General features: G+C 48.3%; 1 protein-coding gene across 4 annotated transcripts; it reads left to right on the forward strand.

Moving 5' to 3' along the window:
• Positions 1-10,056: 10,056 nt before the first annotated feature.
• LOC133775292 (L-threonine 3-dehydrogenase, mitochondrial) lies at positions 10,057-26,253 on the forward strand. Of its 4 annotated transcripts, none has more exons than XM_062213523.1 (9): positions 10,057-10,109; positions 16,807-17,006; positions 18,709-18,751; positions 20,033-20,103; positions 21,256-21,405; positions 21,513-21,685; positions 23,156-23,246; positions 24,593-24,862; positions 25,797-26,253. In XM_062213523.1, exons 2-9 carry the CDS (start codon positions 16,823-16,825, stop codon positions 25,934-25,936), a joined length of 1,122 nt encoding a protein of 373 aa, XP_062069507.1. In that variant the 5' UTR covers positions 10,057-10,109; positions 16,807-16,822; the 3' UTR covers positions 25,937-26,253. The 4 variants fall into 4 exon arrangements, with proteins under 4 accessions (XP_062069507.1, XP_062069510.1, XP_062069509.1 ...); XM_062213526.1 differs by lacking the exon at positions 10,057-10,109 and adding an exon at positions 10,118-10,202; XM_062213525.1 differs by lacking the exon at positions 10,057-10,109 and adding an exon at positions 10,151-10,240.
• Positions 26,254-27,510: the final 1,257 nt, after the last annotated feature.

Consider the following 27,510-nt stretch of genomic DNA (forward strand, 5'->3'; position numbering starts at 1 on the left):
GTCATGCCTGCCTTTTCTCTTCCTGGCTCACGAAGCTGTTCTACCGCTACGGGTAACTCTACATTCATTCTCATGGACCCACTCCTAGGGTACCTACTTAATTATTGGGAGACTTCAGAAACCTGTCATGGGATCCCAGACTCCCATGAACCAGATGGTACATAGAGCATTTCAGGTGTTTAATAATGGAGACAGGGCTGAAGAGGAAAAAAGTACTTCAACAGGGAAAGCAGCCCAGGCAGCAGCCTCGTGAGAGCAGTAGGAGCACCCAGCACCCAGCAACCCCAGGGTCGGTACAGGAGGTGTTCTGCCATGGTTAAAAGGCCCAAAGGAAATGTTTCAGGTGTGGGAAGCTGGACACTGGCACAGGGCATGTCCCTACCTGAAAAATCCACCTGGCCTTTGTCCTCCACGTAAAAGAGAGGGGCACAGGAAGTAGGATACTGCCTTCAGCTCTGAAGGGACTGGAGGTCTCCCAGTTCCCCCATGCTTTTATCTGGGGGCAGACAGGGCCCACGACCCCCTGTAATCAGCTCAAGCTTGGAGCTCCAGGTGACTTCCCATGTCGCAGGTAAGAACAGTGGTTTTCTAATTGATACGGGAGCCCCTTACCCTGTACTGAGTTCCCACGTGGTCCCCCCAACCTCCTAGAGTGGTGTCATCGCAGGAGTTGATGGCAGACCTCACCCTCAAGAGTTTACTTCACCTCCGGCTTGCAGATAGAAAGTATTCTCACCTCTCACCAGGTTTTGGTGGTGCCACCGTGTCTAACTCCTTCCCTTGGCAGGGACTTGCTATCATCTCTGGACTTCTCTCAGGTTCATTGCCCCTAAGTCTCAATATTTTTTTTTTTCATGATGCTAACACGTGCTAAGACAAGTCCCAGCTTGGATGGTCTTCCTGCTGAAATCGGAGACAGGGTGGATGCCCAAGTTTGGGATCAAGGCCAACTTGGATGGGCCACATGTGCTGTCTCTCACGGTCCTCTTAAAGGACAGGACGGTGTTTTGCCATTGACACCAGTAACCCCTTCAAACCAGAAACTAAGTGGGGACTCCAATCCTTGACTGGTAGGTTTCTCAACCATGGAGCCCCAGTTCCATGTCAATCCCTTTGTAATACCTCCATCCTACCTGTTTTAAAGCCAAAGGAGGGGATACAGAATGGCTCAGAGCTCAGTGCCATGAATGAGGCAGTCATTCTGCTTCCCCCTGCTACACCAAATCTCTGCCCTACACTAGATCAGGTAGCTAGGGCACCTCCTAGGACACAGTCCTAGACCTAAAGGATGCCTCCTCTGCCAGCGGTCCCAGTATCTGTTTGTCTTCAAATGGACTGATTGGTCCTCAAAGATAACTCAACAGTATAGCTGGACTTCCTCAGGACTTTAGATAACCCTTAACTGTTTGGTAACACCCTCCCAAAGGAAATTAGGAAGCTCCAATTAAAGACTGCATCCACTCTATAAAGGGTAGAAGATATTCTCATTTGCAGTTCCTCTCAGGAGGACTCAGTTGAAAACACCATCCAGATCTTAACTTTTTAGGAGACTAAGGATATAAAGTCTCCCCAACCAAAGCTCAGGTTTCTAAACAGGAAGTAACCTACCTGAGAGGTCTGTTTCAGTTGATCTATAGATAAAACAGTGCTCATAAAAGTTAACACCACTGGTGCTGTGGCATAGTGGGTAAAGCCACTGCCTGCAGTGCCGGCATCCTATACAGGTGCTGGTTCAAATCTCGGCTGCTCCACTTCTGATCCACCTCTGCCATGGCCTGGGAAAGCAGTGGAAGATGCCCGAGTCCTTGGGCCCCTGCACCCATGTGGGAGACCTGGAAGAAGCTCCTGGCTCTTGGCTTCAGATTGGCACAGCTCTGGCCATTGTGGCCATCTGGAGAATGAACCAGTGGATGGAAGATCTCTCTGTCTCTGTGCCTCTGCCTCTCTGTAAATCTGCCTTTCAAATAAATAAATAAATCTTTTTAAAAAATGTTAACACTATTAAACTAATCCAAGTTCCTTTTTGTTCATGTGACTTAAATAAATTTGATAAATAGGTTGCTTTAAATTTGTTGATAAAAACAAAGTAAAGATGTTTTCAGAGTCATTGACATATTTTGTGCCTGGATTTGCTTATGTTGAGTAGATATTTAAAATAATAAAGGTACAGTTTTGACCTAAGAACAAATAATGCAGGTGAAAGTATGATGCAGTGTTCATTACCTCCTATGTGTGAAGTACAATTCAGTTTCTACAGCTGTTCTTTGGCAAGAACATGACTTGAGATAATAACCATGCTTGTCTAATATTTTAGTTTCTTAAGTTATCTAAGCATAATTGTTAAAAATAAATTGGGTAAATGTGAAGAAGATAAGCGTTTCTAAATATAAGTTCATGTACTCTTGGCTTCTTAAAATCTCCAAAAGGCTTTGCTCTAAGACAACATAAGATGATTGTAAAGTTTCTAAGTGTTAAAATTCTACATATCTTTTATTGAAAATGTTTTGTCTTAATTTAGAGGCTTCAAAGGATTATTTCCTCTTTTTAAAGATTTATTTATTTATTTGAAAGGCAGAGTTACACAGAGAGAAAGAGAGGCAGAGAGAGAAAGAGAGAGGTCTTCCATCCACTGGTTTACTCCCCAGGTGGCCACAATGGCCAGAGCTGTGCCAATCTGAAGCCAAGAGCCAGGAGCTTCTTCCGGGGTCTCCCACACCAGTTCAGGGGTCCAAGACTCGGGCCATCTTCTACTGCTTTCCCAGGCCATGGCAGAGTTGGATCGGAAGTGGAGCAGCTGGGACTTGAACCAGCGCCTGTATAGGATGCCAGCACTTCAGGCAGTGGCTTTACCCACTATGCCACAGCACCAGTCCCAATGGTGTTAAATTTTATGAGCACTGCTTTATCTATAGGTCAATTGGCAACAAAACAATTGGCAACAACGGCCAGAGCTGAGCTGATCCGAAGCCAGGAGCCAGGAGCTTCTTCCAGGTCTCCCACGCGGGTGCAGGGGCCCAAGGACTTGGGCCATCTTCCACTGCTTTCCCAGGCCATAGCAGAGAGCTGGACCAGAAGTGAAGCAGCTGGATCTCTAACTGGCGCCCATATGGGATGCTGGCGCTTCAGGCCAGGGTGTTAACCTGCTGTGCCACAGCTCCGGCCCCACAAAGGATTATTTCAAACTGCAAATTAAGAAACCAGTCGGTAGGGGTGCAAGGAATGGAAAGGAAGCTGTATTCACGAGAATGTGCCTAGGGGGATGAAGAGGGGTAGGGGGGAGTGAGAGAGGGCTATCTCCATTAAGGGAAGAAGCAGCTAGTACTTGTCCTAAAGTGAACCAGCTGGTGTTCTGCAAGGAGACAGATGAACAATAGAACACAAAATACTGAGGGAATCAAAGAAAGCTACAGAAGGCTCGTGAAATGTGGGTCTTGGGTGAGATTAGGAGGAAATTATTTATATGAGTTACTAAAAACTGTGCATTGCTATCAAAGGTACACCAACGTAGACTAGAATTAGAACCCCTATGTTAAAGCAATAAGGCTGTTAAGAACCTCAGTAATCTATATGTATTAGTGATATCTACAAAAAGTCTTCAACTTTGGTTTTGAAATCTATTTTTTTAAGTGTAGTTTCTCCTTTTAATAGTTTCTGTTTACTTGGTAACTCTGTCAAATATCTAGTTAGCTCCTCTAAGCTATTTTCTCGCTCTTGGTTCTGCATCTGTTATGACCCGACACTAAAAATGTTTATCCTAGAAGCTAGGAAAGGTAGGCTGACTTGATTCTATACTCCTGGTTTTTCTTGATGTATTCAAACTGTCCCATGTAATTAGACAATTTCTGCTTTTGTTTCATAGAGGTACTCTTCTATTCAAGCTTTGCATGCTCTTTTATAATGTGCTGCCACTTAGAACCTTGGCCACAGACGACTCCAGCGTCTGATCAAGCTTCAGTACCTTTCCATCAGGCTTGGCGCCCGAGTTATCTGGATGAGCTACCAGGAGAAACTCGCTGCAAGAGTCTTCTTTACCTTTTGGTAATTAATTGAGAGACAGAAATTTTATGTTTTGTCAATATCATCTCCTGCATTTTTTGCTATCTTTGTTGGGTTTTGAGTGTTTAGACAACTGAGTCTGAAGAGTTGAGATTTTTGTTATCTTCTTTTAAAAATATTTAAGTGTAGTTAAGTCTGGTCTAAAACTGAAGTACAATTAAATCTGGCCAATAACTGGTTAATCACCCTGATTAAATGAATGATTACGATTATTTCATAATGATCAGGCATCCTACTTTGACCTAATGTTTCTGAAGCATTTGATATCTGTGACAGGCATTCTCAAAATCAAAGTTCTAAATTAAGTGCTTTGGCCTTGAGAGTTCCAGCTGGCCCCTGGAAATCTTCAAAGGATGTAGCTCTCATCTTACAGAGATAATAGCTAATTAGATTCACTTTGGTTAAATGGAAAGTACGGTCAAGTTATAAAATCATAAGCTTTGTTACACTTATGTAGGTATGTTATTGATATAAATATTCTAGAGATTATAGAACATGTCTAGAGATCTGATCTTCCTGGTGGGATGTTGTTGTCATGATTATTAACTTAATTAAAAATATACAAAAAGGAATTTGGGACCTTTCAAAGTTCTCTAGAATTGCTGCCACGCCATCATTGCCTGAATGGCAGAATAGATCGTAAGCCACTGTGGTGCTTTTTAAAAGCACTCTATGCAATGGAAACAACGACTTCTCCTTGTCCATTGCTAAACTGTTTCCCCAAATTTCAATCATGTTTTATTTGTCACCCACAGTTCTTGTTCTTCTCTGGAAAGATTTATAATCAGATTCATGGACAAGACTCTAACAAATACTCTTGAACACAGGATCACTACAGCCTTAAGATCAATGGACTGGGTTGGTGCTGGGGCACAGGAGGTTAAGCTGCCACCTGCAGTGCCAGCATCCCATATGAGCACCAGTTGGCGTCCCAGCTGCTCCACTTCCTATCCAGCTCCCTGCTAATGGCCTTGAGAGCAGCAAAGGATAGTCCAAGTGCTTGGGCCCCTGCATACACAAGGGAGATCTGGAAGAGGGTCCAGGCTCCTGGCTCCTGGCTTCAGCCTGGCCCAGCCCCCGCTGTTGTGGCCATTTGGGGAGTGAACCAGTGGATGGAAGATCTCTATCTGCTTCTTCCTCTCTCTCTAACTCTGCCTTTCAAATAAATAAAATAAACCTTAAAAAAAATAAATGGACTAATGAAGAATTTCTAGAACTCTGATAAAAATCTGATAAATTCATAGAACTTTTAATGGAGATCAAACAAGAATTAAATAAATAAAATAATTAGTTAAAATGAGACTGAATGCATTGATGAAATTTGTAGATTCCTATCTTTTTAAAAAAATATTGTTAGTACTTTTTTTTTTAAAAGATTTACTTAGTTATTTGAAAGGCAGAGTTACAGAGAGAGAAGGAGAGACAGAGAGAGAGACCTTCCATCTGCTGGTTCACTACCCATATGGCTGCAACAGCCAGAGCTGGGCCAGGCCAAAACCAGGAGCCAGGAGCCAGGAGCCAGAAGCTTCTTCCACATCTCCCAGCGGGTGCAGGGGCCCAAGGACTTGGGCCATCCTCTGCTGCTTTCCCAGGCCATAGCAGAGAGCTGGATCAAAAGAAGAGCAGCTAGGATACAAACTGGTGCCCATTTTGGATACTGTCGCTGCAGGTCATGGCCTTACCTATTGCATCACAGCGCCAGCCCCAGTATACTTAAATATTTTGTCTTTTAGGTTTAAAGATTTTTTTCTGTTTGAAAGACTAAGGTTTGCAAGACTTTGGTGAGCCATGTCTTTGTAAACAAAGATGAAAAAGATTTACATTTTCTCTACTTAATGCTCCAAAATTTGAAAACTTTTATGAGTGCTTCTGCTTTTCATGACACATAGGTTCAGTAAGCATCTGTTCTCTTCATAATAGAACACAATTAGAAACATTGGTATATCTAAAAATATATATGGAATGCCTGATTTCAAGAGCTCCCACATAGTGGTGAGCAAATAAAATTGTTACTTATTAGTAGGCCCTGGAACTTCAAAAGATGAGGTGCTATAGTTGTAAAAGAGAAAAAAATAAATTAATTCTGTCTTGGTTAGGTTTGCTGACTTTGAGAGTTTTTAAAATCTGAGCTTACTGTGTAGTAAATCAGCTTTTCCTGCTATTCCTAAGGTGAACAGTCAACAAACTACAATATGTCTGCTATAAGACTGTTTGTTGTTTTTAACACGCAAACTTGATTTTTTATGTTCTTGTTGATTTTGTTAAATATTTTCCTTTTTGAGTTTTGGGTTTATTGCCTGTCAAAATTCTACAACATGACAACTGCCAGCAAGATCATGCTGTGAGGTGGTGGCTGTCGGCCCCCAGAAATGACAGCTCTTACAAAGGACTGCAGGTAAACTCGGCCTACGGCCCCCTCTTTCTATCTCTTTGTTGAGGGACTGTCAAAGGGTTTCTGACACTCTCTCCTGGTTGGCACTCTCCACCCCTCCCCCATCTGTGGGACCAGATAAGACCAAACATCAGGAAGAAGTTGATGCTGACACACAGGGCTTAGCTACAGGATGACGATCGATGGTGCTTTTCAGCAAAGAGATGTCAAGGGGAGAATATGGAAGTTAAGATGGAGTCACTGGTGTCAACCGTTATGAAGAAAGGGTCCTTATGCATGACTGCCTAAGACTCACTGTCACCATACGCTGCCAGAGCTGCCGCCTCCTCGGAAGGCGTCACTCTGAAGATAAGCTAACGAGGTCTGCCGCTTGCAATCCTCACATCTCAGGCTAGAATCTGTAGCCAGCACCCTTCCTGAGACAGACAGATCCCAGAGAGCTCTTGGACTGCTTTGCAAACAGGAGGCAAGGATGAGATGAGGCTGAGACTATTGATGCAAAATCTGAAGAAGGAACTGCCCAATGATGTGTTTTTCTAAGAGCCTGGACATAGTCACCTGAGGCTGACAGCTTGTCTGGGCACACCTGCAGGCACCTGCGATGCTCTGCAGGAGGCAGAGTGGTGCATTCCGGGGCAGCCCACCTCACCATGTGCTGCCGCTTCTGGAACAACGGGGAGGTTCCTGGCTCACTGCGGCTGTCTGGGAAACACTGAGCCATATTATCTGATCATCTAAACACTATTCTAAAAATTACACCATCTTTAAATCCAGCCACCTCGCATCCAGAGCCTTCCGGGGACTTAGGTACAGCAGGTTGTACCTGACTGACATCCCATTGGAAGCTCCAGGTTGGAAATTCTTTACAGATGAAGACAACTTCATGGATTAGGGAAATTAAAAGGCTAAGTACGCAATAGTAACCTTTCAGGAAACTCTGGAAGCAAGAGCATTGCCGTTGGGGTTGGTGCCATGGCTCACTAGGTTAATCCTCCGCCTGCGGCACCAGCATCCCATATGGGCACCAGGTTCTAGTCCCAGTTGCTCCTCTTCCAGTCCAGCTCTCTGCTGTGGCCCGGGAGGGCAGTGGAGGATGGCCCAAGTGTTTGGGCTCCTGCACCTGCCTGGGAGACCAGGAAGAAGTACCTGGCTCCTGGCTTCGGATCGGTGCAGTGCCGGCCGTAGCGGCCATTTGGGGAGTGAACCAACGGAAAGGAAGACCTTTCTCTCTGTCTCTCTCTCTCATTGTCTAACTCTATCTGTCAAATAAGTAAGTAAATAAAGAGCATTGCCGCCAGATACCGCTGCCCAAAAGGCTAACCTCGTGGCCCTCCCCCTTGCCTTATGCCTTGGAAGACTCAAGAGAGTCCACATACATACCTACTCCAAGTATGCTGCTTCTGTTTTTACATGCTTACTGGGCTATTTAGGAGGAAAGATGATTGTTCTTGTCAGATGTGAGAAGTTTCCTACCGAGGAAGGCGATACTCCAAAGCCAAATGACTTAAAATACCCTCGCTGGCACCCAAAGGGGAAGTCTGTGCCTTCGTGCAACCCTAAAGGCTCTGGGAACACATTCCTAGCTCTCCAAGATACGCCCACCCAGTTTAATGCTCTGTCTGGCCCCCCCACCAGGGCTCCACTGGTTGGGGATTGAAAGTGCTGGGTGACAAACTGTTAACCTTTCTAATCCGCATTTTAGGTATCAGAATATTAACATGCTGTTGCTTTTATCACTGCTGTGAAATGATACAGCTGCAAGAGAAATCATGCACAAATTAAGTCACACCTACTCTCTTCCAAGGAGCTAGAGACTGGTTTTCTCATTTGTTTTCCTGGATACCATCTGGAATCACCCATAGTATCGTAAATTTAGAGGGCTAAAGTCATTATGCTGTGTATACAGAAATGTTGTAAGCAAACATCTAAACTAACAAACAAATGTTTGACTTGTCCCTGAAAGGGTAGAACCAAAGATGTATTTCACCATGTCAAAAACCCTTCCATTCCAAAACAACCACAAAACCACCCCTTCCTTAGCTCACCAGTCAGAAGGAAGCAGTCAGAATGGCGTCGCTTTAACAAAAACCAACTGGTCCCCTCGTGCCTTCCTGTGGTTCTTCTTGCAGCTTTCTCTGTTTGCCTAAGGATTCCAGGGCCCGGCACAACCACCTTCCCCTTTGAAAGATTCTCCTGCCAGCTTGCCAGTGGGGGAAGAGCATGTTTGGGCCAGCTGCGGCTGCCTTCCTAGTGGCCACTCTAATAAAGTGTCTTCTTCCATGTCCTTGCTGCCCAGCCTCACACAGCCGGGGCCTCATGCTGTTCTGGTACCCATCCGGTCTTGGTGTGCAGCCCGTGCACCCCGAGTTTTGAAGCCAAACTCATAGAATGTGAAACTGGGACCCAGGCTTTTGGCCTCTCCCTTCGCCCCAGGTGCCTTGCCTGTCCTTTGTCAAAAGGAATTCATGGACTTGAGGGAGTGGATCCAATGGCCTTGCAAGCTGTTGATCACCACAGACAAGGAGTCAGGTGCTTCTCCAACAGCCAAGAACCCTGATGGCCAGTACTGTCCCGGGTGGTCTGTGTAGGGGCATTCCAGGTCCAGGCAGAATGCTGCTGCCTCCTTCCTGTAACCCCCAGACCCACTGAAGCCCACCAGGCCACCACACATCCTCTAAAGCACACGACAGCACTGACCAATCAGAGGAAGGTCACAAGCGTCACCGACTGACCAAGGACTTGAATACGTGCTCATCACGCACCTCGCAGCCCCAATTTCAATCTTCACCCCTAACTCCGCAGGGAACTCGGGGATTAATCCTCGCTCTGCGCTTCACCTCCATGTCAGTGACTGCCTAGTGAACCCAGTTTGGGGGTTCCACAGCAACACCTCCAACCAGGTTGGGGTGTTGTTCGGCAAGTTTCAAAACCTATCCAGTAACTGGGCCATGCTGCGGAGTTTGAGAACCACTGCCTTCCACACGCACTCCTCAAGCCAGCGCACGCCAGGTCCCACCCCCACGGGTTCGACCCCACCGGGCTGCAGTGGGGCCTAAGAATCTGCATTTCCGGCAAGCTCCGGGGTCCTTAGCCTGGGGGTAGGGGTAATCGTCCAATTTGAAAAACGGTGTTTCCCAGCTAAATAATCGGAATTGAAGTGCCTCGTCCAGGTCTCTCCAGGACCGACCTTTGAAATCCGGGTCTTGGGCCGTTTCCTAAACAGATCTCCCCAGTTATCGTCTATGCGGTCCGCATTCCTTTCGCAGATCAACCGGCTCCGGGAGCCGGGAAAGTCCAGCGCCGAGTTCGTTCTCAGTGGCTACGGGGGACCTGGTTCTGCCGCGTGGAAGTGCCGCTGCCGTCGGGGAAGGGGATGAGCTTGCGGGAGACCCCAGCCGCCTCTCCGTGCGTTGTGAGCTTGAAGGGTGCGCGCCGGGACCCGCCGCGGGTGGCGGAGGGAGGCGGGGAAGGGAGGCGTTACCGTGGCAACCGGCGCGCTCCGCGGGGAGAGGCTGCGCCGCGCCCGGGGATTGGTGCGTGGAGGGGCGGGCTCGGGCGGCGAGAGGATAAAGGCGCGGCGCCGGCTGCGCGCTCCTGTCTGTCTGCCGGCTGCGCTCGGACGGAGCGCGCTCTCTCCTGGGCTCCGGCGCCGCGGCGGAAGGTCAGTGCGGACGGTCGCCCCGGCGAGTGCCGGGGGAGCAGAGTCCCCGTCTCGGAGCGCAAGCCCGCTGCGGCCCGGGACTGGCCGGAGCCGGTGCGTGTAGGTGCGGCGCCGCAGACTCTGCACTCCGGGTGCGAAAGCGGGGCGCCGGCGATTGTCTTGGAGCTGGGAGGTCCGGCGGGGCCCGAGGTGGGGGAGGGCCTGGGTGCGACACGCGTTCCCTTTCACTTTCGGGAAGGCCCCCTCTGCAGGGAATGGGGGCGGGCACGGCTGCTCCTACAAAACCAGTTTGCCCGGTCTTCCACTGAGCCAGCGCCCCGGGAGGATGGGACTCCGCATCTGTTCCGCCGGGGGCCCGGCTGCGGCGTGGAGACCCGCGTGTGCCTGAAGCCCCCGCGTCTTCGCGGGTCCTCGTCCTGGCCCCGGGCGCCGAGGTGGGCGGGTGTCGACCGTCGGAGTGCCGGCCGGCCGCCCCGCAGAGCCAGACCGCCCTCGGAGCTCCCTGTGCGAGCCCCGGGAGAGTGTCCCCGTCCTCGCTGGCTTTCGGATCAGTCCCGCGGAACGCCCAGACTTGTCACCGGGTCAGGGGTTAAAAATCAAAGAAAAAACACCCATCATGGATGGAGATTGACACCGGTCCGAGCAGTTTGCCAGGTGCTTTTCTTCCTAGATCTGATATGGTGATGCTAGCATTGCTGCCTTCAGAAGATGAGGAAACTTGGGGTTTGCTATGGTGATGACCCAAGTCGCAAGGAGGCAGCGGCGGCGCCGGGCCTGGAACCCCTGGCTGACGGGTGTTCTCCTCCTGCGGAGGGGCCGCGGGGGAGCGGTGCTTAGCTGCGGGGGCCAAGGGCGGCGGGAAGGCGCTCCTGGTTCCTCTCTGGCCCTTCTCCGAGGCACTTGGTTATATCTCTTCTCTTGGTGCAGAACCGTCGGGGTGGCGGGAGGGAAGGGGTTGGGGGCTCAGTGGACCTGGTCCCCCCCCCCCCCGCCCTTTGGTTGTTCATATCTATCTACTTGCGCGGGTCATTTGATCCTGCAAAATGAGATTCCAGTTTCGGGGTTGCTATGAGGGTTAAATAAAAGTTCAGGAAAGCAGGTGGGTCATCAGCTTTCGAGGTACTTGATTTTTCCCCCCTGAATCATTACTATTAAGACAAGGGTATTATTTAATGAACCAGAGAATTTAAAGCCGAGACCGCCTTGCGAACGTGTCTGGTAAGGGTTTTTGCTCCTTAAAGCAGAATGAGATAGACGGTTGAGAGGCTGGCGCTGTGGCATCACGGGTAGAGCCTCTGCCTGCAGCGCCAACATCCTATATGGGTGCCAAAGAAGCTCCTGGTTCCTGGCTTCAGATCAGCACAGCTCCAGCCTTTGTGGCCATCTGGGGAGTGAACCAGCGGTTGGAATTATCTCTTTCTCTCTCTCTCTCTGCCCTTCAAATAAACAAATGAATCTTTAAAAAAGAGAGAGAGAAAAGAAACAGACGGTTGAGGCAGGAGAACCCAAGGGAGTGAGGGTAGACGTGGTTGTCAGTTCTGGGGCCAGGGGCCAGGACACTGTGGAGTAGGCAGCACTGACCTGCAGAGTAGGGAGGAAGCCTCAATTTTGAGGGTGTGGGAATGAAGGCACTGGCGACAGAAGCATTTTAGCTTTCAGTTACAGGCAGGTAACATTCAATTTACCAACTTAAGGGTTGTTTAAAGTTTTAGTTTTTTAATTTATTTGGAAAGGAGGGCGAGAGAAGAGGGGAGGGAGATCATCTACCCCCAGGTTCACTTCCCAAATGCCTGCAGCCACTAAGGCTGGTCCAGGCGGAAGCCAGGAAGCCAAGGGGGGCGGGGGGACGACGGGACTACACGGACTCATTCTGAGTCTCCCACGTGGGTAGAGGGGCCCAATAACTTGAGCCATTGTCTGTTACCTCCCAGGGTGCCCATTAGCAAGAAACTGGATTGGAAACAGCAGGTCTCCAGTATGGGATGCAGGCAGCACTGGACAGCTTGGACACCTGCCCCTCACCTAAAATGTTTTAAAACATTCAGTTACTAGTGTCAGGTACATGCGCATTGTTGACCTCCAGAACTTTCTCCATGTTACAAAACTCAAACTCTGTGCTCCTAAATCCTTATTTCCCCTCCTGTCTCTCCCCAGTCCTTGGCAGGCAGCCTTCTATTTTTGTGGTTCTGTGATCTTTGATTACTTTGGATAGCTCACAGGAGTGGAAGCTGTGTCCTAGGTGTCCTTTTGTGACCAGCTTATTTCACTTATCAGAGTGTCCTTGCAGTTTATCCATGAGCATGTGTCGAAATTTCCTGGTTTTCTGTCTTTTCCCCTAAAAATTGCTTTATTTGTTTGAAAGGCAGAGAGAGAGAGAGACAGATCTTTCATCTGCTGATCCACTCCCCAAATAGCTGCAATAGCTGGGACTGGGCCAGGCTGAAGCCAGGAGCAAGAACTCCATCTGGGTCTCCCACTGGGGTAGCAGGAACTCAAGTGCTTGAGCCGTCAGCCACTGCCTCCCAGGTGCACGAGCAAGGAGCTGGATCGGAAGTGGAGCAGTGGAGACTTGAGCCTGCACTCTGGCATGGGATGCAGGCATCCCCAGTGGTGGCTTACCCCACTTTGCCACCATGCCTACTCCAAATTTTCCTTTTTACATTGGATAATTTCCACTGTGTTTATGGGCCACATTCTCGTTGCTCATCCACTGGCGGTGAGATTCTTCTAGTTTTGTGCTTAATGCACTGGAAGCATTGCTTTACCTGTGGTCTCCATGGCTGAGCATGATTAGAGCTTGGAAATTTTGTGAAATCTTTGGGAGTATTAAGGGAAGACAGATGACACCTCCTTGAGGGAAAGACCTATTTTCTTGGCCTTTGGTATTTCAAATAACACATTCTGTTGCAGAAAGATTAAAGGAATCCTCTATCTTCGGAGCGTTCACAGTTGATTTTTTTGTTCCCCTGAGAAACTAAAATACTATTTTTCTGAGAACAGGAGCATTGCGTGTCTTTGGTAGTACAGACAAAATCTGCCTGGTTATTCCTCACTCCTGCTGGGAGTCGCCTAGGAGAGCTGACAACTTTGTGTTTGTCTCCTGGCACCTAAAACCAACACGTGCAAAACCAAGCTCATTGTCTTCTCACCTGCTGGTTTCTCCTGGAAGCTCTCGCTTTCAGCAGCCCAAATTAGAAGCTGTAAGGTGATCCTCTGCAAACAGCGGCAGTGCCCGCTGAGCTGAGTGTGTATCTCCATCACTTCCAGCCCCCCTTCCTGGCGCCCTGCTGTTAGTGCAGGTCAGAGTGCACGCTGGGAGACGGGACCGGCTCTGGGGAGGAGAGTCAGTGGACCTGTTTCTTTTTCATCCCTTACAGTTAAAGTATGCTTCTACCTGGGAGAAGAAAGTCCGTGGACCCTCACTTGATCTTTAAGGAGGAGACACTGAGAGTACTCTTTGATGGTTTCTCTCTATAAATTTAATAACTGGCTTGGCACAGCAAGTTCTACTTTAGAACGTTTGTTCCCAGACTATGAACTGGAGAACGCTGGGGGCTGCTGAGAATGGCTGTAGGGTCTGTGAGGTCATGACCCTTTATAAAAGAATATGAAGATGTCATTTGCCATTTTCATTTTTACTCTCACTAGCACAGAGTGGAGTTTTCCAGAGGTTACACAGCTTGCAAAGAACTCTTCCTCTGATGGCTGATGAAACCATGCTTGTGCATCCCTGTGTTTCTAGAATCACCTGAGATAGTTGGCTTAGGTTACATATGTGTGCACGTTTAGAGGTGAACTCAAGTGTGTCATTAGCCTGTAAATGCACAGTAGTTCACCCATACCTGCTATCATCTTGAATCTCGTTCTCTTTGAATAAGTCATTACTTTGAAATCCCAGAGTCTTCCTTTGGCTCTGCGGAAAAAATAAAAAGTAAGTGTAGTCTGTAGTCTTGATTTGAAAACGCTTCTAAATTTTTAAATATTATAAAATTATCTTTGATCTTAGTATTTTCTAAAATAAAGGTATATTAATTTATACATTTATATTTAGGGTAGATCACTGGTTTAAAAGGGGGATGTTAGAAGATTTTTCAACCTCATATCTGCACCATCCATGTCCTTAAATACAGTGTATCAGAGTCCCTGACTCATGGAAGGGAGGAAAATACTCCAGAGACATCTGGGAAAGTACAAGATTGTCTCGGATGTTACTAATTTACTGTTTGTGTCCTATGCCACAGAGCCATGTGGAATAGCACAGTGGTGCCAGTAAAGGAATTGAAATGATGGCATCCTAAATTTTTTTTTGGAAAATGTTTTCATAAATATGTTTATTTGTTTACTCTTAAAAATATTAAAAACTTCTTGGTTTTGATTTCTGACACAGTAAATATTGATGGATATAACCCACATTAACAATAATCCCTCTTTGGAATCCTCAAGTTTTAAGAGCCTAAAGGAGCCTTAAGACCAAAATGTGTGAGACCTGTTGCCTTAGGAATTTTATATTTTCTTGACAGCAGCAAGATAATAACATTGACTTGGAAAGGATGCAAGCTGTAGGTTCTCGGAGGTGTCCAGCATGGACACATTTTGTTTTTAACATGCATTGTCAGTCACGCAGTGCCATTCTGGAGGCAGCTGAGCTGCTTGGTGGTGGACCAGAGCTGGGCTCCAAGGGGTGCTGGTTGCTACAGTGAAGCCCAGCCTGAGCACAGAGTGCACCAGACGTCAGCCGTTTCTAACAGTGGGCCAGGGAGAGTCCACACGGCTGTGGGATGTTCATGTTGTTAGCTAAGACACACTCCAATGAAGAAATTCTTGAGTTCCTCCTCCTGCTAGGAGAAGAAGATGCATAGAATTGAAGCTCTTTTCTTTTCAAGGTTTGCTTTTTTTTTTTTTTTTCCTGATTATAAGTCTTTTCAGCCTTAAAAAAAAAAAAGTACTTTCGACTCCGGCTATCCATTATTTTGCTTTTGGGAATTGTCTTTGAGTCTCCTGTGTTCTGGGAGGTGTGGTCTTTTCGTGGCTCCTTCCCTGTCATTTTGAACTTGCTGAAATAAGTGACTTTAGGTGTCAGGGGCTGGCCGTGGAGGGCTGGCCCCAAAGTGGCCCTCTGCGGGCTGCCCGCGGAAAGGCTGGGGCTTCTCCTTGACTAATGTGGCCTGTCCTAGACTCCTCCCTTCCAGCTTTTCCCCAGGCACAGTGAAGCCAGAGATGTCCCCACAGCTGGAAGATTCACGTCCGCTCACTTGCTTAGGCACAGGGGCCAGGAGGAAGGGCCTTGCGTGCTTACTCAGCGCTGGGCTGAGCCGCTGGCCTTATGGACGCTTCCAGGGCTCCTCCCGCCTTATTCCAACAAACCACAGAACAAAGCCCTGCTGACTCATAAGGGCTGTGAAAGTGTGTGTTCTCACAAGTCGGCCTTGCATCGATTAGGACAGCTTCGGATGCCTCGTTGAGTACCAGTTCAGTATTTGCTAGAAATGTGCTTCACACTTCCCCCTTCAGCACAAGCTGTGAGGTGGTTGAGATGTGAACTCGGTTAACTGTGTGGGGTAGGGCACCGGAGAAGGCTCATCCGCCCCATGTGTGGGGTTGGGGTGCAGATGGGAGAGATCTATCTTTAGGGAGGGTGGGGAGTTTGCCGTCAGAACCGGTGGAGCAAGCTGGGTGGCTCTGGTATACTTCCGTGACACGCTTTCCTGGCTGTTGGGGGTGTACCGGGGAAAATGGAAGTCTCAAGCCGTGTGTTGGGCTGCTGAGGAAAGAGCAGTTGGAGTCCATCAAATATATACATGATCTTGGAAGCAACGAGAAAGAACGTGCAAAGACAAAAGTGATCCACAGTTTACTAAACACTGCCGTGGGCCTTTTGCTTCTAACCATCTGCTCCTCTAGTCTGGTTCATTCCAAAGATAGCATCTGAGTGTTAGCACAGGATTTTCAGGACCTGTTACTCAGTCTGGGACTGGTTTGTACCCTCGGTTCTCAGACGAGTTAGTAACAGTTGTAGCCAAGATTGAAAACCTGAGCCTTGGCCGGCGCCGTGGCTCAACAGGCTAATCCTCCGCCTTGCGGCGCCGGCACACCGGGTTCTAGTCCCGGTAGGGGCACTGATCCTGTCCCGGTTGCCCCTCTTCCAGGCCAGCTCTCTGCTGTGGCCAGGGAGTGCAGTGGAGGATGGCCCAAGTCCTTGGGCCCTGCACCCGCATGGGAGACCAGGAGAAGCACCTGGCTCCTGCCATCGGATCAGCGCGGTGCGCCGGCCGCAGCGCGCTACCGCGGCGGCCATTGGAGGGTGAACCAACGGCAAAAGGAAGACCTTTCTCTCTGTCTCTCTCTCTCACTGTCCACTCTGCCTGTCAAAAAAAAAAAAAAAAAAAAAAAGAAAACCTGAGCCTCCACTGGCTGCTTTTATGGTGCTTATAACTCTGCCTCATAACCTCCTGGTAACCTGGTAAGTGTCAGCTTTGTGCAGTGTCGGTTCTGGATCTGCGTGTGAGCAGGGCCCAGCTCACAGCCGGCCCCTCATGGCTTTCTCCTGGCAAGCTTAGCAGTCTCTTTCGTTCACCTCCTGAATCCCAAAGCGTGGCTTTGTCGTTTGCCGACCATCTTGATGTTAATTTCAGTGAGGCTGTATTGCATTCAGAGGCCGGGGGAATAAAGGGCTAACTCTGCTCCTTTTTCCTTACAGAGCCTTTGAGGACAACATGCCAGTTGTTAGGATGCTGAGGCAAGCGCTGAGTCAGGCCGTGCAGAGTCCACGCTGTGGCTGCCGGGCCTCCATGGTGCCTGTCCGGTTTCTGGGCGTTTCCCCTCGGCAAGTGCCCGTGGATGCCAACTTCCACTCTGCCTCTTTCTCTGAAACAGACCATCCACGAGTCTTGATTACAGGTTAGTGTTCTGGTCCTCCTCTGCTTTTTGCCATGCTGCTGGCTTGATTGTTTTCTGTGTGGCTTCTGAGCAGCTGTGCCTTTGTTTTTGGAATGTGTAGTTCACCGTCAGTACCTCTCCATCCTGCTTGTCCCTGTAGCAAAGAATGGAGCGAAAGCAAGCTGGACTAGATGACTTCCAGAGTGTGCATTATTTGCTATGCTGTGCAAAGCATCTCAGAGTCAGACATTTGTGACATAAAACCTTCCATTAGACCATTAACCTTCATTGATCTGACACTGCCTTTTCCACCATTGGCTTTCTCTAGAATATTGCAAAGCTCAAATCGTTTTTGCATCACTGTTGCCAGCCCTTGATTTTCTTGGCTTCTGTTGTCATCATTGTCTGAAGGGACCTTGGAACTCCAGGGGCCAAGCTGTTGCGCTGGAACTTGGTTCCCTCCCATATCAGGATTGGTCTGGGAGACAAAGGTTAACGGACAGGATGGGTGCATGACCTAGAAACCTGGAGCCAGGCATCGCTTTTCTTCACCTAACTCCTCAACCTAGACCTCATATGGTGCCTCCCAAACTGTTGATTGCACCTTTGTGTGTGGGAAATGAGAGGAAAGTTAGCTCTGTCCTGAGCTCGTTGTCACCATTGGGCGAGTCACCGGATCCTGGGCTCCCCCATCTCCTCCCTCCTGTGTGCCCAGTGCCTGACTCTGTTCCCTCACTCTGCCCTTTGCTCTGTCATTTGTGGAGGGCTCCCAGCCATCCCAGACTCACTGTTGATTGGATTGCTTCTCCTGGCACCAGGTGTTGCTCCCTGGGCGTGGCGTCGTCCTGCCTTCCCTCACAGCTTGTGCTCACACTGTCTCCTCCCCTTCTCACACACAGTGGATTTCCTTCCCTTTGTTCTTGCCCCCTGAGTAGAGCATCTTGGCGTCTGTGTGGGTGTTTTATTCTTCCCCACCTGCACTGCCAGGCCTCTCCCTGGGCATCCTGGTTTTAGGCCCGTGTATGCAAATGTTTATAGGAAATCCCACCTGCCTCAGCGATCTCTTGTGTGAAGTTTACTGTTGTCTTCCTTGGGCCATGCTCACAGGTCCCTGGCTCCTTTGCTTTTTTCCACAGCATTTTTAAGCCTCCAGATTAGGACACTGTACTGTTCATTTTCAACGTTCTCAGCGGCTCCTTGTCAACTTGGTTATTGGCCCTTTTTCCAAGTGACTTCTTGCCTTGTCCTTCTCCTTGGCCTTTCATACCGCAGTCTGATTCCGATGGATGTTGGGATTCTGGGTGACTGCTGCAGAGGTGGGTGTTGAACCATTTATGTGTGGTTGTGAATGTTTTGGGCACTGCTAAGAGACAGGCTTCAGAGCCCATCAGAGTGCTGGGAACCAAGGGTGAATGCCTGCCTGGCTCCCTTGTGCCCTTGCTTCCACTCTTCCTCCAAGCCACTCCATGCTGTAGACAGTTTTGCCTCCGAACCTGACATTGCCCGTGTTGAACTCTGTCCTAGCTTGGAGGAGGCTGCTCCATGTCCTCAGTGCTACGTGGTGTTGCCAACAAGTGAAGTCAGTGGTAATTGTTCGCTTGAGCCCAGGACTTCATTCGGTTGGCTGATGTTGAAAAATAGTGTTATTCAGTTATTCAGTTCCGGGAGTGATTGAACAGGTTACATTTGGATTAAAGTCTCATTGTTTTTCTCCTCCCTATAGGAGGTCTTGGCCAGCTGGGAGTTGGGCTTGCCAACCTTTTGAGGTAAGAGCCCTAAAGCCTGAAATGTAAAATCTTAATTCTTTGAGTTTGTCAAGCTTGTTTTTGGCGCCATCTAGTCATCTTTTCTTTCTCATTTTGCCCCTTAACTTTTTGTTTTGTTTTGTTTTAAAGATTTATTTATTTATTTGAAAGAGTTACACAGAGACAGACAGAGAGGCAGAGAAAGAGGTCTTTCATCCGCTGGTTCACTCCCCAAGTGGCCACAAAAGCTGGAGCTGTGCTGATCCAAAGCCAGGAGCCAGGAGCTTATTCCAGGTCTTCCCATGCAGGTGCAGGGGCCCAAGGACTTGGGCCATTTTCCACTGCTTTCCCAGGCCATAGCAGAGAGCTGGATCGGAAGAGGAGCAGCCGGGGCTTGAACCATTGCCCATATGGGATGTTGGCACTGTGGGCAGTGGCTTTATCCCCTACACCACAGCGCTGGCCCCGCCCATTAACTTTTTAAAGACACCTAAAATATTTAAAATATGCTTCATTTTGCCTCTCACTATCACACACTTGTAGCGGGCCTCGGCTACACACTGGCCTTTTGCTCACTGTCTTTGCTAACTTGGGAAAAGTGAGAGCTGTAACTCCAGATGAGTCACTTGGTTTTTAGTTGTTTTGGAGGCAGAAGAAAGTAGATGTAGAAACTGGACAGACAGTGTGGGAGTTGGAGATCATGAGATAAAAGGATAAGAAAAGAGGGGAACAGAATGAGGAGGGAGAGGTGAGAACTCCAGGGGTAGAAGAGGGCATTGGTGGTGAACGTAAGGTTGACCATGGATACGACAGAAACAGCAAGTGGACTGGGTGGGTGTTTGGCCTAGATGTTAGGGTGCCACGTGGGACACCCATGTCCCATACTGGAGTTCCTGCATTTGAGTCCCAGCTCCATTTCCAATTCTAGGATCCTGCTCAGGTGTACCCTGGGAGGCTGTGGGTGATGCCATTAAGTACTTGGGTCCCTGCCACCCATGAAACCCAGACTGAGTTCCAGGCTTCTGGCTGTTGCCTACATTTGGAGAGTAAACCAAGATCTCTCTGTCTCTCTGCCATTCAACTAGAGAAAAGTAAACATTTTGAAAAGGAAGAAAGAGAAGACGGGGTTATGGGCAGGGAAAGAGAGGCTTGAGCATGAGAGAGGCCAAAACTACAGGTGTTTGTGTCCAGGAGATCTGTAGGCTGACAAGAAATTATAGCTCCTATTGAAAAGATAGGATGTTGTAGGGCCCATTGCATCCCAGACGTTACCAATGTGGATGTTTTAATTTTCCCCACTAGGAAACGATTCGGGAAGGACAACGTGATTTTGTCTGACATAAGGAAACCCCCTGATCATGTCTTCCACAGTGGTAAGAGATTGGTGGGTCTTGCTTTTGTTTGTATCTTTCATTTCAAATTGAAATTAAAGAGGTAACTCACAGAATCGGCAGGTGTGGCAGCTTCTAGCCACATCTGTGAATCGGAGAAATCAAGGTATAGTTATGTCACTTAAAGATATTTTTACATTGTTAATTTTTTTTTGCCCTACTTCCACTGTAACTTAAAAATATTTTACATACTTTTCATGCTGTTGCTTGTTCAGGTGTTTACAGGCAAAGGAGAGTCTTTTAGGCTTGGGGAAAGTTTTGAGCTATTACCTTTTGATATTTGGATTAATATCTTTGGAATAAAAATGTTGATTCTTTTTGAGGTGTTAGTTAACTCATTGGCAAAAAGAAAACAAAAATAAATAGAACGAGGGGAAGAAAGGACCTTTACAAACCTGGAGGAAGTGATCCCAGTGTTACGTTGTGGAATTGTTCTTCCACGGCTGCACATGTGAAAAGCTCAGAATCTTCTGGTCGAATGTGCTGATGCCTCACAGACGTTATCATAGCGTCCTGGTCTTTCCTGGGTCAGGGTCAGGCCTTTGCAGCTCGCTGTGGGGAAGAGCAACGACTTTAACTGGCATTGAGCAGAACTGGCTCTGCATGCAGTGTAAGAATGAACTCATGGCGTGTGCTTTTTCCATACCAAAGTTTTGTTTTGCTTTCTAAATAAACAAATTTTTTCAATTTCTTTTAAAATATGCAGTTTTTAAGAGAGTGAGATTACTCTGCATCCGTAGGGCTGATGTGAACAGCACCAACGCTGGAGCCGGAGGCCTGGCTGTGGCACCAGTTTTCCACTTGTTTCCTGATTCCGGCAGTTGTCCCACTTCTCTGCACCCAAGTTTCCTCATCAGTAAACTGTACTTACCTCCAAGGCTGTGTGGCAGGGAAACGTGTGTGAAACCTGCAGAGCAGTTCCAGGTGTGTGGAGGCGTTAGCTGATGCTACCCACGGGGTAGTGGAGCTCATTTGTCTCTTCCTTAGAAAAACGCTGAGCAGTGCGCCCAACTGGAATAGGGAGCAAGTTGATGCCAGTGAAATCCACAAGTCGGTTGACGAGGGAGAAGGGTTCATTTAGCTCCCCAGACCGAAGCTTCTTCACGTCTGTGGTTCCACTTTTCCTCCCTGCAGGCCCGTTTATTTATTCCGATATCTTGGACTACAAGAACCTTCGGGAGATTGTGGTGAACAACCGCATCACCTGGGTCTTTCATTACAGTGCCTTGCTCAGCGCTGTGGGAGAGGCGAATGTGCCCTTGGCGAGGGCTGTGAATATAACTGGTGAGTGTCGGCTCTGGCCTGGGGTGATCTCTGTTCACCAGTTTTTCCAGTTCTTTGATAAGAATTTTTTTGTTTTCCAGATTATGATCATGTCTGTTCCTTTTCAGGATTGCATAATATTCTGGATGTTGCAGCAGAACACAATCTGCGATTGTTCATTCCTAGCACGATCGGGGCTTTCGGGCCCACCTCTCCCCGGAACCCAACCCCTGACCTCTGTATTCAGAGACCCAGGACCATCTATGGGGTGTCCAAGGTCCACGCAGAACTCATGGGAGAGGTGAGCACTGCTACACTGCTGAGTGCACCCTGGGCAAAATGCTTCCGTGTTTCTGTTCTATTCTTTTTGCCCCAAGCACCTGCTGATTGCGCCTTTTGGGGGAACCTTCCCTGTCCAGAGAAGCTCTCCATAAGTCACTGCATTTGCTAAGTGACAGGCACCCGCGGCTCCTGAAGAACTCAGTGTGACCTGGGCACTTTGCACAGCCATCTGATGCTCCTCAGCTGTCCCTGCTGTCTGCAGGCGGCCCTTTGCCTTGGCGGCTGCCTGTCTGACTTGTGCTGCTCTGGTTTTATCAGACTCCCGACATTGGTAGTCACTGATACTTTTAAAACCTATGGAAAACCATGAATGTCTTTTTGGTTTTATTTTCTGTTATAAAGAAATATTTTCTGTTATAAAGTTATAGACAGAGAGAGGGAGAGACAAAGAGAAAGGTCTTCCTTTCATGTACCAAATGGCCTTGATGGCTAGAGCTGGGCTGATCCAAAGCCAGGAGCTTCTTCTGGGTCTCCCACGTGGGTGCAGGGGCCCAAGCACTTAGGCCATCTTCTTCTGCTTTCCTAGGCCATAGCAGAGAGCTGGATCAGAAGTGGAGCAGCCGGGACTAGAACTGGCACCCATATGAGATGCCGGTGCTGCAGACAGAGGCTTAGCCTATTATGTCACAGTGCCAGCCTCTGGTTTTATTTTATTCCTAATACTCTTTGTATAGCTATAGTAAATTTTAGTTGGTATCTGACTCTTGTTTTTTTAAAAAAGATTTATTTATTTATTTTAAAGGCAGAGTTAGAGAAGGAGAGGCAGACGAGAGAGATCTCTTCTATTCACTGGTTCACTCCCCAAATGGCCACGATGGCTGGGGCTGGACCAGGCCAAATCCAGGAGCTTCATGTCTGCCACGTGGGTGCAGGGGCCCAACGCACTTGGGCCATCTTCTGGTGCTTTCTCAGACACATTAGCAGGGAGCTGGATCAGAAGTGGAGCAGCCAGGACTCGAACCCGTGTCCTTATCTGATGCTGGTGCTATAGGCCATGACTTAACCTGCTGTACCACAGTGCTGGCCCCAGTGGCTAATTTCCCATAATCATCACTCTCTCATCTGCTCTCCTCCCCCGTCCTCTTCCGAGGCCACACCGCAGGAAGATGCTCACACAGAACTGCTGAGGGCAGTGAGCAGAAACTCCGCTCCTCTAAGTGTGCAAATCCCTACCGTAGACTGATTTGTCCTGTACAGTGCTGTCGTGTCGCAAGCATGGCGACTCTTTGAAGATCAAAACTTGAGGTGTTTATTAAAGAAAGTGAATGACTCCTAAAAATTCTAAAGTCTTCTTTTGGCGTGTTTTACTATAACTTCATGATATTTCAGAAAAAGGCCAACTTTTGTTCTTATAATTTGATCGATTTTTGTAAGTTAATTTTGTAATTTAAAAGATTCCTGTTTTGCGTACATTTTCTCTCTTTCATAGTATTATTATTACCGGTATGGGTTAGATTTCCGGTGCCTGAGATACCCCGGGATCATTTCAGCAGATTCCCAACCTGGAGGGGGCACAACTGGTGAGTGTTGGTTTTCCATTTGTTCTGTAGACAAGACAGCCTTTCTCATAGCTAGAGTCTTGGTGGTGAGCGGATGTGCCAGCTAGAGTTCTGCATTCTCTCCCGGACGCGTGTCTGAGATGCACCCTGAACCCTGGTGACTTAGCTTGTTAAGGGCAGCACAGCGTATGGCCCGGCAGAGCTCGGTGCTGGAATAAGACATAATGTGCAACAACAGATTCACTGCTCATAATTCAGGGAGACCTCCCTCTGTTCCCAATAAGCAGCAGGCTCTTTCTTTGAATATAGCCTTTCCTTTTCTTTTTCTTTTCCTTCTTCCTCTTCTTCTTCCTTTTTTTTTTTTTTTTTTTTTAACTTGAAAGGTAGAGACAGAGAGACAGAGACAGAGACAGAGCAGTCATCTGCTGGTTCACTACCCAAATACCGACAATGGCCGGGACTGGGCTGGGCCAAAGTAAGGAGCAAAGAACCAGGATCTCAGTCCAGGTCGCCCATGTGAGTGCTGGGCACCCAAGTGCTTGTGCGTTGCCTGCTTCCTCCCAGAGCCTGCGAAAGCGGGAAGCTAGACTCAGGAGCAGAGCTGGGAGGTGCAGGGGTCTCAACCAGTGGCTTAACCACTAGGCCAGACGCCCACCCATAGCCTTTGTTTCTTAATGGAAAGAGAGCTCTATTAAGCTACACTCTAAAAGTGTGCATTACATCTTTTAAAGGAATGTAAGAATCATAATTTTGGACTTATATTCAGTAATTCCCACATCAGGGATCCTTCTCACATCAGCAGCCCTGGGATACGAGATACTCAACAAAATCAGAGCAATTTTAAGAAGGCTTTGGCTCTGCTTACTTTCAAAAACCTTTTTGCCTAGCTGTGATGATTCTTCAGGTGTGATCTGGAGGTATCTGCCATCCTGGGACCCTTGCAAGGGGACTTCTACCAGTATGGAGATGCTGCTCCCCTCCTCCATCCTCCTCCTCTCACAAGTGCATTGTGGGATTTTCCTTGCTGGTGGTGTCAGGACGGGCTGAGCACAGGCAGGGGCTCCAGCTGTCTCCTGTTAAGCCAGATGCTTAAGAGAGTCTCCGAATGGAAAGTCTGCCATTCTCAGTAAACGTTCTTTGGGCAGTAGGTTCCTTGACACGTAAGACGTCATACATGTTAACATGTAATACGTGCGGTTATTGTCCTTTGAAAAGGTAACCGGTGAACCCTGTGTCACACAGTAAGTGTTGCTGCAAGCCCCATGGCCACTTCTCCTGTTTTCAGGGCCTCAAGAGGTTTTGAGGTGAAGACGTGAGAACCGCTGCCTCGAGCCGAGAGGCCGGGTCATGGTTGTTTTCTCTTTCAGACTACGCTGTGCAGATTTTCCATGACGCCACAAAGAGCGGCAAATTTGAGTGCAACCTGAAAGCGAGCACGAGGCTGCCCATGATGTACATTGATGACTGCCTCCGGGCCACCCTGGAGGTCATGGAGGCGCCCGCCGAGCGGCTCTCCATGAGAACCTACAACGTCAATGCCATGAGCTTCACCCCCGAGGAGCTGGCCCAGGAGGTCCTCAAGCACGTGCCGGAATTCCAGATCACATACAACGTGGATCCTGTGCGACAGGCCATAGGTCAGTATGGATTGCGGCATCCGCTCTCAAAGCCACAACAAAGCTTCCTCCGTCTCTGTGGGGACCCAGGGACACCAGCCTTGGAAGGGGGATGAGAGCACAGCTCCTCCCCCAGGGGTCCTGGAGAAGGAGCCGGTGTTGAGTCGAAAGCAGCAGAGGCTTTGACTCGGAGGAATGACACCTAACGCAGGGGAAGTGCTTCCTCTCCAAACAGTGAGTCTGCGTTTCGCCCTTTTTATAAACAGATGGCAAGGGCAAATGGAAGCAGCTGAGATGATAGGAGAACAGCTGCCACATGTGGCCCAGAGCCCCGATTTGAGTATAAGATTCCTGCCTTACAAAGTTGTGAGACTTTAACTTGTAAAATTCACAATGCATGACAGCATGTGATGTAGTCTTTTTTTTTTTTTAAAGGTCTATTTATTTTATTTATTTGAAAGGCAGAGTTACAGAGGGAAAGGGGGAGAGGGAGACTGGGAGGGGGAGGGGAGGGGGAGAGGGAGGAGGGGGAGAGGGAGACCTTCCACCTGCTGGTTTATTCTCCAAATGGCTGCAGCAACCAGGGCTGGGTCAGGCTGAAGCCAGGAGCTTCTTCTGGGTCTTCCACATGAGTGCAGGGGCCCAAGAACCTGGGCCATCTTCCGCTGCTTTCCCAGGCACATTAGCAGGGATCTGGATTCGAAGTGGAGCAGCTGAGTCTTGAACCAGCACCCTCAGGGGATGCCAGCGTCCCCACTACGCCACAATGCTGGCCCGAGTATAGCAGTCTTAAGTAGGTGACTGTGTGTGCATAATAGCTGTCCTGTTGCACTCAGATGGAATATCAATATCCTCTTTCATTTCTGGTATGATAAACCCCTATATAAAGTGTCGAGGACCTGTTTGCCGATCTGGAGCCCAGATAACCTAAGCTACTTCCTCTATCTTTTCCTAGCGGATAGTTGGCCAATGAACTTTGATGATAGCAACGCCCGGAAGGACTGGGGGTGGAAACACGATTTTGATCTTCCGGAGCTGGTGACTACGATGTTGAACTTCCATGGTTCCGACACCAGAGTTGCCCAAGCCAACTGAAGGAATCCGAAGCGAAGGAGCTCCTGTGAATCCTGGAGGGAACCATCCGACCCCCAGGCACCTACATTATTTGGACTTGAGGGACTAATTGGATTCGATTCTGGCAGCTCATATTGAACCACTACATGGAGAATGGAGTTAGCTTCAAGCATTTGCAAAGTGTTAGAGGTTTGGTGTGAGGACTTCTCCATCATTGCTCTTTGCCTAAACACACATAGTATGGAGAATGAAGTCGTAATGGTTTCCATTCCATTAATTAATATTAAGAACATGGAAGTATGTGAGATTTCTATTTAATTAAATTCAACTTAAATATCTTTCCTAAGACTCTGTTACTCTGTTGATTAGAGACCAAGTATTACATTATAAAGACCTTCAAAGAAGGACCCGTAATTTAAAAATATTCTTCACTCTCTCAGCGGAACGTCAAAAGTGGTGACGTTAATCCATTATAGTGTGTGCAAGAGATTTTTAACACTCCTTTGAAAATTGTCACGTCGAAGTTATTTTCTTGTAGGAAGATGTATCTGCAGGAAATGCAGACTAGAGATGAGGGAGCCAGGGGAGGGCAGCCCCTCCCATTCTGCCAGCCCTCCTGCTAATTACGTCTCTGTCACGAGCCCAAGTCCCTGGCCTGGCAGTGTCGGCATCACACAGGTTTCTCAGAGCGACTCAGGAAGTAGGAGATGGGACTCGAGGTGCCACCAATTATTCTAACCCAGCCACAGCCCACTAGTTGAGAACAATTTCAAACCCTGTTTCAAATCTTTTTTTTTAAAGGCTATAAAAACAAAGTACTTTTTAGAAAGGCAGAGTTATAGAGGGTGAGACAGAGATGTTCCATCTGCTGGTGTACTACCCCAATGGCTACAATGGCCAGGGTTGGGCCAAACCAAAGCCAGGAGCTTCATCCGGGTCTCCCATGTAGGTGCAGGGGCCCAAGCACTTGGGCCATCTTCTGCTTCTTTCCCAGGCCATTAGCAGGGAGCTGGATTGGAAGTAGAACAGCCTGGACATGACTAACTAGCACCTGTATGCCACAACACTGGTGGCATGTTCTTCAATCTAGCCTTCAGAAGAGGTACTTCACAATTTTTTTTTTTTTAAATTTGAGACAGGGTGCTAACAAGCTGCCATCTGCCAGCTCACTCCCCAAATGCCCACAATGACTGGGGCTGGGCAGGGCAGGAGCCAGGAACACAGTCCTGGTCCCCCACCCTAGCTAGCATGAATCCAGTTACTTTAGCCATCAGTGCTGCATTGTAGGGTCCACAGTAGCAGGACGCTGGAGCAGGAGCCACAGCCCAGCACTGAATCCCGGCACTCTGATATGGGGCTCGGGTGTCTTAACTGCTAGACCAGAAGAACTCCTCTTAAACCCTCTCATGCAATTGCTCTATGAACACATATAGCCTAACACTGTCCAGCTACCTCATGATACAGTACCCGTGAAGTTACTAGAAACTCCCACCTCCTCCGATTCATCATGGGTGTATTTGATAACAGCTGTCAAAGACAAAGTATGTGCCTGAGACAAAACGGTAAATAGTTGGAAGTCTGAGTAGTTAGATCAC

Source organism: Lepus europaeus, chromosome 16 (genome assembly GCF_033115175.1).
Source record: "Lepus europaeus isolate LE1 chromosome 16, mLepTim1.pri, whole genome shotgun sequence".
Lineage (NCBI taxonomy): Eukaryota > Metazoa > Chordata > Mammalia > Lagomorpha > Leporidae > Lepus > Lepus europaeus.